General features: G+C 56.0%; 1 protein-coding gene across 3 annotated transcripts; it reads right to left on the bottom strand.

Annotated features, from left to right (window-relative positions):
* Nucleotides 1–725: 725 nt before the first annotated feature.
* On the bottom strand, nt 726–10,679 carry LOC101840312 (mitotic spindle positioning). 3 transcript variants are annotated; one of them, XM_005083342.4, is made up of 5 exons: nt 10,553–10,679; nt 4,516–6,229; nt 3,739–3,869; nt 1,884–1,922; nt 726–1,312 (listed from the first exon to the last, which is right to left on the bottom strand). In XM_005083342.4, the coding sequence occupies exons 2-5, from the start codon at nt 6,173–6,175 to the stop codon at nt 1,223–1,225; spliced, it is 1,920 nt and encodes a 639-aa protein (XP_005083399.1). In that variant the 5' UTR covers nt 6,176–6,229; nt 10,553–10,679; the 3' UTR covers nt 726–1,222. The 3 variants fall into 3 exon arrangements, with proteins under 3 accessions (XP_005083399.1, XP_021090538.1, XP_040595247.1); XM_021234879.2 differs by having other exon boundaries at nt 10,461–10,645; XM_040739313.1 differs by lacking the exon at nt 10,553–10,679 and adding an exon at nt 8,924–9,019.
* Between the last annotated feature and the right edge of the window lie 72 nt (nt 10,680–10,751).

The following is a 10,751-nucleotide window of genomic DNA, read 5'->3' as shown; positions in this document are numbered from 1 at the left end:
GTTCATCCACGGCTCCTCGGGGCCACCTGGGACAGTTAGTTACACAGGTTGTCCACTGCAGAGAGTCCTTGGCCAAGGCCCTGTCGTGGCTGCTCTTGGTGGTCAGCTGGACTACATCTGGAATGAACTACAGTCCAGAAATGGAGGTGAGCTGTGGGGCAGACACCTTTGATCCTAGGACTCAGGAGGCAGAAGCAGGTGGAGGTCTGCGTGTTCAAAGCTAGCATGGTCTACAGAGTGAGTTCCAGGACAGGAACTGGAAAAACAAAACGAAACAAACAAGCAAAAAAAAAAATTTCAAGAAATGGAGGGCAGACAGCCTGGTGGAATGAGCAAGTGCTGGATTCTCAGACTACGGTGTTGGATTAGTTGGACCACAACCTGTAAGTCATTCTAAGAAATTCTCTTTATATGTGTGCATGCATGTATGTGTTTTCACTCTATAAGGTATGTTACGCTAGAGAACCCTGACTAATAGAGCACCCACCTTCTGCAGATGTCCACCCTAACCTTACTCAAGCCCTCCCTTCTCTGTCTAAGAACGTGTGTCCGTCACCTTCACTATGGCAGCCTCCCCGTCCTATGTGCCCAGCTTTCCACACACAAACTCCCAGGACCTTGGTCCAACTGGAATCCATGTCCTGGGGGGACAGGGCTGAAGTCACCGAGACGAATGTGGGGGTGGCGGACAGGGGCTGTGTGTGGTGCACTCTAAACCCCATGCAGGCAGCTCAGGACACGTTTATTTCATAGCAACACGGATAAGTCTGGGATTGGCAAGACCGGAGGGGCGGGTCCCTAAATGGAGCCTTCTTTCTGTCGAGTGACAGGTCCCGACTCTGCACTCTTTGGCGCCCCTTGCACAGGGGTCAAAACCGGCTGTAAGGCAGAGCCCTGGACCCGCTGCCCCCAGGACGGTACATTCCGAGGTGGGCGGTCTGGTTTCTGCCTTGGACCCCAGAGCACTTGGCAAAGTCTTAGGTACACAGAGGCCTGGGAGAATTATCATTTTAGCGCCAGCTGAGAACCACCCCTAAGCAGGAAATACTCCAACCCCAGGGAAACAGAACCAATTTCCAGGCTACAGACATCAGCCTGGGCGACTCTCCAGCCATTTGCTTACACAGGGACTTGTTTACCACTGACTGCAGAGGCTTGGGCAGGTCTGGCAGCTTCCATGGGGCTGGGGTTGGACGGAGGGAATGGCTCCTCATTTCTAGTCTCAGTCTTCGTCCTCACTGGCGTAGATGCCGGCTTCCCAGCGTTCTGCCAAGGCATTCTTGTGTCGTGTTACTCGCGTGGCTCCCAGGACCTGCGCAGGAGAAGCGTGGAGTCCCCGGGGAGACACGGACCATTCCCAGCTGCCTCCCCACTGCCCATGTGCAGGAGGCTGGCACAGAGGTTTCCCACTCTCTCCTTTAACAGTGGGTCCCAGGAGCCCGCTAACGTCTCCTGAGCTCCACGGCAAGGAAGTCACGCCCAGCCTCAGCCCAGAAGGGTCACATCTATAATCTCAGCACTCGGGAGACTGAGGCAGGGCTGTGAGTTCAAGGCCGTCTTAGTTTACATAGCCAGCTCCAGGCCAGCCAGGGCTATGCAGTGAGACTGTCAATAATAATAATAATAATAATAATAATAATAATAATAATAACAACAACCGTAATAAATAAAGCGTCTTTGTGCTCTACTTGTTGTCTTCTGTTAAAAAAAAAGCCTCGTACAGACTTTTTGGCCATAACCTGCGCCATGACAGGTATCACAAACAGAGCACAACACAGTCTACCTCAGGAAGACTCCTACCAAGCAATCAGATAGCCAGCGCAGCCTCACACCTGGATGAAAGGCTCTCAGTGACCAGCGCTATGGTCGGGGACCTCACTCACCTCTGAGTTGACACGGTCTGAGGGGTTGATACCGGCATACTGCATGACAAGAACAAGAATCAGTGTTCATCCTCTCTGCCCAGCCCTGTGCCCACCTCAAAGTTCTCACAAGGCCGAATCGCTTAGGGCCAGCTGGGGAGACACGCCCAGCTGCCGGTGCTCCCCCATGTGCCATGCCGTTCTGCCACACCGTCCCACTCACGGCCGCCTCTGGCCAACAGAGTCCTACACAGTCTCAGAGCGTGGTCCTAAGAAAGGCTCAGATGCGAGGTCCAGTGTCAACTCCTGAGCCTGGCTAGAGTTTGGTGACCTGTCTCTGACCTGTAACCTCCACGTGGGGGTGACTCAGCCAGATCTGATGTAAGATTGCCCCCTGCCTAGCTACCTGCCTGCTTGGTGGAATACTATTGGCCGTTAACTCCTCACGTCACCTTACCCTATCCTAAGATTCCCATCCCCTATATAAGTTCCTGCGTGTTGGAATAAATGAGATCCTGCTTCTACAGACTCCTTACTCAGTGTGTGTTTTTTCTCCCCGGTAACTAATGGGGGAGGTTCTGAGTCATCCACACGCACCATCCCGGTCAGCCCCCAGGAAGAGGCCGGCTGGACCTGCAGGAGAGACCCTGCATCAGAGTATCAGTGAGGACTTCCGGCAGGCACCACGCCCCTGCCCGTGGCCTGCCCCAGCCCGCGAACAGCAGTCTACGGGGGAACGCTCATGGTTATCATCATGTTGATTTTCCAGAGGAGGCTGTGGGTGACAGTGGGGCCACCACATGCCTGCATCTGGGTCACGGGGCCATCTGGGTCACACACCATGGCAGTCAGGCTGTGAGACCCGGTGGGTAGGCTCCGATGTCTGCTGTTCTCTGTGGTGTCCCTTGGTCCCTCCCAGCGTGGCCGAGAGTAACTACACTTGAAATCCGGCTGGTTTTGTGAGCTTGGTGACCCCACAGATGCTGTGCAGCCTGCCAGCAGGGGGTGGTACATCCCGTGATTGTGGGAGCCAGGGAGATGGCTCAGGGGGTGAGACACCTGCCTTGAAAGTGTGAGGACCCGAGTTCAAACCCTCAGAAGCCATGTGAGGCTGAAGGTGATGGTGTCTGTGATCCCACTGTTCGGTGGGGGGTGAGAGGCAGGGACAGGAGAGTCCCTGAAAGAGCTGGGCGGGTGAGCCTGGTCACATGGCATTGAGGAGACCCGGTCTCAAAGAAGGAAGGTGAGAAACCAAACCGGAAGTTGTCATATGATCTTTACACATGCACAGTGGCACTTGGGTTCACACACACACACACACACACACACACACACACACACACACACACACACACACGACTTATGAAAATAATGGTACCAGCCGGGCGTTGGTGGAGCACGCCTTTAATCCCAGCACTCGGGAGGCAGAGGCAGGCGGAGCTCTGTGAGTTCGAGGACAGCCTGGGCTACAGAGCGAGTTCCAGGACACCCTCTAAAACAATACAGAGAAACCCTGTCTCGGAAATAAAAAATAAAGACAAGAAAAAAAAACAATGGTGTTGTACATAGCAGCACACGGTCTTAATCCCAGCACTTGGGAGGCAGAGGCAGAAGGGATTCAAGCCCAGCCTGTTATACAGAGTGAGATTCTGTCTCAAAAAATAAATTAAAAAATGGTGGTAATGACTAGTCAGTGTGTTTTCTTCCTCATCAACCTTTGGCCTTTGACCCTGAGGGCGAGCCCACCATAAGGACAATGTTCTCTGCTTGTGTGTCCTCTCAGACTAGAAACCAGGGACTAGAAGAGACACCCGGTCTACTGACATTGCCTGAGCCCAGGGTAGTGGGCAGTTACACCTCTGTAGTCCCCACTCACCCGCATCTCCCTTTTGGTCTTCTGCCCGGACACAGGGCTGCTAGGGGTCTGCACCTTCCACACCAGCCCCGAGTGCAGCTGGAGGGGAGTGAATAATGGTGATTCCGACACTGAGTAGCTGCCGGTGACACCTGTGGTGGGGGCAGAAAGGGTGGTCTGTTTATCAACACTCAGGAGACCCGGGGTCTCTAGGCAAGAATCTGGAGGGCTTATGGGGCAGACGAACAGACAGACAGATAGACAACTCATCGTGACACATTGGCTGAAAGAGACACTAGGAGCCAGGCGTTGGTAGAGCACGCCTTTAATCCCAGCACTCGGGAGGCAGAGGCAGGCGGATCTCTGTGAGTTCGAGGCCGGCCTGGTCTACAGAGTGAGTTCCAGGACAGCCTCCAAAACAATACAGAGAACAAAGCGAGTTCCAGGACAGTCTCCAAAAAAACAATACAGAGAAACCCTGTCTCGAAAAACCAAAAAAAAAAACAATACAGAGAAACCCTGTCTCAAAAATCCAACCCCCCCTAAAAAAATAATAACCAAAGAGGAGCAATCAATCAAGGAGATAAATAGTTGGAAACTTATATGGGGCCAATAACAGAGGATTCAAAACCATAAAGCAAAACCCTATGCACCCAACAACAGCATTCAAAAACTCTAAAGCAAAGTTGGCATTTTCTCTCCAGAAACTACTTTCTGGGAGGAATGGGCGTGTTTTAAACTCTGCCTCCGACCCTGAGACCTTAGGACAGAATCGCCATCCTCTAAATCCTTGCTCACCAGATGCCTGGGAGGAGCTCCGGGAGTCTGGCTCTTCCTGGTCCAGCACCGGGGAGAACACCTCCGGGAAGAAGGCATTCCTCCGCTCTTCAGCCACCTCTCTTTCCCTCCGCAGGACGCTCTCCATCTCCCTCTCCAGCAGGTCAGAAGACTGTGACTTATGTAGCTTCAACACTGGGCCCCCGGCCACCTCCCAACCCCAGGTATGCGAGGTCTCAGCCTGCTGGGGGACATCTGGGACGCTGAATCGCAGTGGACGCAGGCGGAAATTCTCTAATTTCACGATACCCACATTGGCCGCCTGCGGCTTCTCAGGGGGCTTCGAGCGCACTTGTTTTGAGCTCTGAGAACTTCCAGAGTACTCTGAGACATGCCTTGGAGATCCTGAGGCCTTCTGGAACACCATGGCTTTGGTGTCCTGTGTGGAGACACCATTTGGCTTGCTGTATACTCCAAAGGCCGAGAATTCCAGTTTGGGGGTCCCGGGGCCCAGATACGGCTGGTAGGCATCCAGTGGGATCCGGTTGACCTTTCTTGCCTCTGGAGCCGGGTCTGCGGCTCGGGCGTCTGGGCTGAGGATGGAGTCGGAGCTCAGGCTTCTCTGGAGCCCAGGCTGCGGGTCCTGGGAGGTCCAGTCGGGTGTGGACGCCCTGCCCACCTGCAGACCCTCCCGGCGGTGGTCTTCCTCACGCTGTGTCTCCTGCACCATGTCCCTCTGCACGTACAGTGACGGGCGGCCCCGGTCTCTGCGCGCCGCGGGCGGCTCCGACAGGCTCACCTTGTTGAGCAGCGGCCTGCTGGGAATCTGAACCAGCTCCTGATGCCCCGCAGCCCGCCCAAGCCCCCTCTGCTCCCGCAGCTCTGCCTCACGCTCCTGGGCCAGTCTGATCTCTCTCTCGATGGGCGTCTCTTTGGGGGTCTCAGGGGACTCTGCTCGGGTCCCGTGGCCAGGGTCGTTGGCTGCACGAATGGACCCGGCTGGGAAAACATGGGCAGTCTTCTCCAAAGTCACCTCCTTCACCGGTGATGTGACAGGGATGGCATAGCCGTTAGCGAGGTGGGGCTTGGTAGAGGCCTTGGGGACCTGGCTGACCCCTGGTGAGGTGTAGGCAAAGGTCTCCCTGCCTGTGGGGCTCCAAGTAATCGGGTTCGAGTTCGACTTCTCCAAACTCAGGAATTGCTGTCGAGCGGCCAGGAAATCAATTTGCTCTGTGTCCACCAAGATGTCCTCAGTGGACGCGGGCCGAGGCTGGCCGGCGGGTCTGGGCTCTCCCTGGAGTGTGGCCACGGTGCCTCCCTTCCTGACCGCCTGGCTGTGGATGACGGCCCAGCGCTCGGCCTCCGGGTCCCTGGATTGACCGTAGAGGGCGTCGCTGGTCCCCAGGTGGTATGCCTTCATTTCCTCATCCTCATCCTCCGAGTACAGTGACCTTGGCTGGCTGAGAAAGACTCGTCTGCTGGAGGGTACACTTGTTCTCTTCACATCTGGCCTGGTTTGGTACTCAGTGGACCAGGCCTGCTGATGATCCTGGCTCCAACCGGCCTCAGGCCCGACACCCACCAGCTTGACGGTGTAGCTGGAGTTGTCATCCAGCACCAAACTGGTGACACGTGCTGCCTGGTGGTTGCTGAAGATGGGGTATCTGGTCACTCGATCCATCTCAAGGGGTCTGAGTGTGACCTTTCTCCCGGGGGTTGGAGATCTCCAGGCTCACTTAGGGAGGAGAAGGACACCAAGTCAGACCACCTATGGACAGGGATAGCTTCAGGGGGCTGCAGGAGACCCTTGACAGGCAATGTTTCTTGAAAACTATCTCAACCTCAACATGGCATCGCTCCAAAACGTCTGAGCTCCTTGATCAAATTGAACCAAAACCCTTGAGTGCCTCTGCCTCATACAACAAACACATTTTCCTTCTAATATCTGCATCCTCTTTCTTCCCGAGACACGCTCTCACTCTGAAGCCCAGGCTGTGCCAGAACTTTTAACAATCATCCTCCTGCCTCAGCCACCTGACTGTAGGGATGACGGACATGAGCCATCACACCCAGCTCCGGGCTGACTCCTGTGGGCACACCCGCCCACTCATCTAAAAAGCCTGCAGGCCGAGTGATGGCTCCATCCTGCCTGTCCCTACCCTGTCTTCAGCAAACCGAATCAAAGCCAGCCTCACACCTGAGACTCTGCGGGTCTCCCACCGTGGATGTCTCCCTGCCCCTGGGAGCAACCCTCATCCCTCGAACTAATTCCCAGGTGAAAACTTATCTGCTATCTTTGCACCTGACCTTCACAGACGGCCACTGGGCTCTGTTTCTTGGAGACTGATGGTGCCAAGTGGAGAAACTGAGGCTCAGAGAATGTAGCAAAGTTCATTTCCCAGCTTACACACCTGGATCTCTGCCCCCGAGAGCACCTGGTACCATCTTCACAGCACCATAAAACCAAGAAGAATTGGGAGTGCCTTGGACCTTGTCCCTGGGCCTGGGTAGGGCTCAGAGCCACAAATGACACCCTGACCTGGTATCTGGGGTTCAGTCTTTCCCCCAGCTCCTTCGCTGGCACTCACACCCGCTTTCGTTTTTTATTTCTTCAGTCTCCCGGAGTCTGCAGAGCCACCTCAAGGTCACAACCTGGCTGCATCCAGAGGTCACCAAGCTTAGCAAGTGTGCACAGGTGAGCCACGCCCCCAGCTCCTGGCTGGGGGTTCTGGGCGGGGCTCCACCCCTGAACCTTGTCTCGAGCCATTCTTTTTTTTTTTTTTTTTTTTGGTTTTTCGAGACAGGGTTTCTCTGTTTCGCTTTGGCGGCTGTCCTGGAACTCGCTCTGTAGACCAGGCTGACCTCGAACTCACAGAGCTCCGCCTGCCTCTGCCTCCCGAGTGCTGGGATTGAAGGCATGCGCCACCACTACCCGGCTCGAACCATTTTTATGTTGCATTTTGGAGTGGCCAGGCTTCCCCAGCGCTACGGGCAGTCCTCCTGGGGAGGGCACTTCCTGTGCTGCCCAAGCTTCACCCTCCCCTTCACAGTGCCTCAGAGAATGGGATGATTCCATTCTGTGTGGGCGGATATTCCTAATGCATACAGCAAGCGCTTAATAAAGACTGGCCCGGTGGCCTCTGCGGTACATGGGTGCTGTCTCCCACCTTCTAGCCCAGGGCTGCTGCCACTCATGTTTACGTGCTGATGGACGGGGGCACAGAGTTTTACGGCCCTTGTCACGGGCGGTCAGACACGACCCCTAGAGAAAGGGTGTCACACGCCCTAGGGTGGGGGCCCCATTCCTCCCCAGTGATTCAGGCCAGAGGGTGGAGCTCCGGGTTGGGATTCAGGGGCAGCCTTCTCAAGGGTCTATAAAACTTGAGTTCCGCTGGGCGTCGTGACCCCAGCACTTGGGATACATAGGCAGGAGGATCTCTGTGAGTTCTAGGCCAGCTGGGGTCACAGAGAGAGACCCTGTCTCAAAAACAAAACAAAAAAATAATATCAGCAACAACACCCTATTTGGCTCTCTGTGCCTGGTATACAGTAAGCACTCAATAGATGCTTCATAGTGGCTATAGATCTGATCAATGAAATGCCAAATCCAGCAGGGGTCTCGGAGTCTGCCCCTTCAAGCCCTTCAGCTCCCCACAGGGGTCTGTTGCCCATCTTGTCCACCAATTACCTCACACATCAATGTCCTATTCAAGGACAAGAGGGCCGATTTTGTCCCTGCCCTGAAGGGAACAGAGAGGTGAAGCTGGACAGCTGACAAAGCCCGTTCTTTCCACTGTGGCCTCCTCCTCCCGGAAGCCTGCTCCACCCAGCCGCACCCAGGAACCGTGGCTCCCTATAGAAACTGGGTTTATGGTCCTGCAGGCTCACCTGCTCGCTCGGCCTCGTACCTACAGGGCAAAGGCTCCTGATGGGGGCAGTGGGTCATTTAATAGGGTGGTGTCCTCAGGAGTCCTCTGTCCTCCTCCTTGTCACCTGGAGAGCTGGCCCTGGGGAAACCTGTCCAAGGCTGACCCTTGACCCCAAGACCCTGGACCTGCCTGAGCCTGAACAGCCAGACCGCAGCTCCTGTATTTTCTTCAAATTGGCCTGAGTCCATGGGGCCTCACAGACCTCCGGCTGTGAGGGTGCCTATGGTTCCAGCTTCTTTCTCAGTGATCTGGGGTTTGGGGTGCAGATGGAGGTCTTACCCACATAGGCCCAGGAGTTATTTTGGGTTAGAGGGTGACAGAGGATGTTCTCAGATCCAGCAGGACATTGTGGGGTGGTGGGGCCCCAGGCAGGGCCAAGGGTGGTGAGGTATAGCCTTGGGGAGGGGGCTCCCTGTAGGTGAGCCAGCTCTGCTAGTAGGCACCCAGCAAACAGTCCCCCACCTTCCCCCATTCTGACCTCCCTGCTTCCCCAGCCTCACCTGCCAGCTCCAGGTGCCCAGGCCGCCTCCCAATCTCAGGCTCTGTCCTCGCTCGGCAGGTAGGCCCCCAGGGCTCCGCCCTGGCCACATGTTGCCAAGGGGACGGAGGCCCCACCCGGGACCAGGTGCACCCCTCCTCCCCGTCCCCACCCAGACACGGGAAACAAAGTCCAGAGAAGACCGAAAAACGATACTCAGACAGACGAGGGCGGGCAGCGTGCCCGCTGCTGGCCTTGGCACCACAGAGCCGGAACTGCCTCTGCCTGGCTTCCCCACCTTTCCCGGTCCTGCTGATGGGAGGCTACCTCAGCCCAGGGTCACACGCCTGTAGCTCCAATGGAATGAGGAGACTGAATCCCAAGCCTGGCGCTTATGGAACCCTCTGAACGCCTGTCTCTTCCAACAGACACCAGGCCAAGGGACATATCTGGATGTTTCCAGCCTCACGTGTGCCGTGGCTGGAATTATGAAACTCAGGGTGAAGGTCTGGGGTCGCTGTCCTCTGGGAGGGACAGTGGGGCTTTGGGTTGAACCCTGCCTGACCCTGTGAGCCTTGTCTTCTCATCCAGGAAGTGGGAATTCTCCAGGTCACATTCACTCATTTCTCAGGAAATAGGAAGCCTTCTGAAGTACCCAGGGAAACCACACACAGAGAAACAGGACTGTCACCGAGCACCCAGTACGCTGAGGCTGTGGGATTGCTATTAGTTTGAAGACTGCCTTGGCTACAGAGTGAGACCTGTCTCCCAAACTCAAAAATAAACAAATAAAATCCCCAGGAGCATTGGCCAGACAGGTGAGGCTTATAACCCAGTGCAAAGAATAATCGGCGATGGCCAAGGCACCTGCCATCACCCCGGTCCAAGTGGCTCTGGGAGTCTGTGGGACCTGAAGACACAGTGTCGGGATCCCGACCTTCCCCTAGGACTGGCTTGTGGGGCCCCTCTGACTCTCTGCTCCCTCCCTCCCTCCCTCCCTCCCTCCCTCCCTCCCTCCCTCCCTCCCTCCCTCCCTTCGCTGCAGGCAGTGGTCCTCCAGCTCTGATTCCAAAGGGATCTGACAGGTGTGCTAGCAGAGTCATCCACCACTGTGGAGAGGGTGTGGGCACACCAGGTCCTCCCAGGCCCCCTCATCCCTGTAAAGCAGAAGCTGACACAGAAGTGGGGGTACATCCAATCCCTCAGGTCAGGAGGCATGTGAACTAGTAACTCTCTCCCCACATCCTAGGTGCTGACTGTACAAACCACCTTCCGCAGGGAAACTGAGTCTCAAAGGGGCCCCAGATTGACATCTCGGTCCTCAGGAAACTGAGGCAGGAGGATTGCTGTGAGTCCGAGGCCAGCTCGGGTAAAATAGACTTTTCACTGAAGCCAGGAATAGCCAGTGTGCTGGGACACAGGGCTCCCAGCCAGCTCTTCTACAAATAGGGAAACTGAGGCCAAAGGAGAAACTTTCTCCAAGACTACAGAGAGAAATGGGGTCCCCGCTACTCTCAGAACCTAGCACAGAGTTTGTGGGGTGTATACGGGGGACCTACCTCTCTATCCCCAACCTCGAAGCCCAAGGACTTGGGCGTGGCAGATGCGAAGACCGAGGTCCTCGGGGTGGCCACCCACAGCTGCCCCTCACCTGTCCAGGTGCCGCAGGGTCCTGGGAAGATCCACAGTGAGGGGCTCGCCCTGAGGGGTGCAGCGGGCCGCAGGTGAGCAAAGCTTCTCCTGTGTCCTGCCGGCCGGCGCCTGGGCTTTTTATGGCTCCCCCACCAGGAGGCCGCCCTCCTCGCCTGACGGCCGCACCCCTTCCCGCCCAGACGAAACCCAAGAACTGC

The sequence above is a fragment of the Mesocricetus auratus genome, unplaced genomic scaffold (assembly GCF_017639785.1).
Source record: "Mesocricetus auratus isolate SY011 unplaced genomic scaffold, BCM_Maur_2.0 Super-Scaffold_100676, whole genome shotgun sequence".
NCBI lineage: Eukaryota > Metazoa > Chordata > Mammalia > Rodentia > Cricetidae > Mesocricetus > Mesocricetus auratus.
The sequence above is the reverse complement of the archived record's forward strand: the minus strand, read 5'-3'. Positions and strand labels throughout refer to the sequence as shown.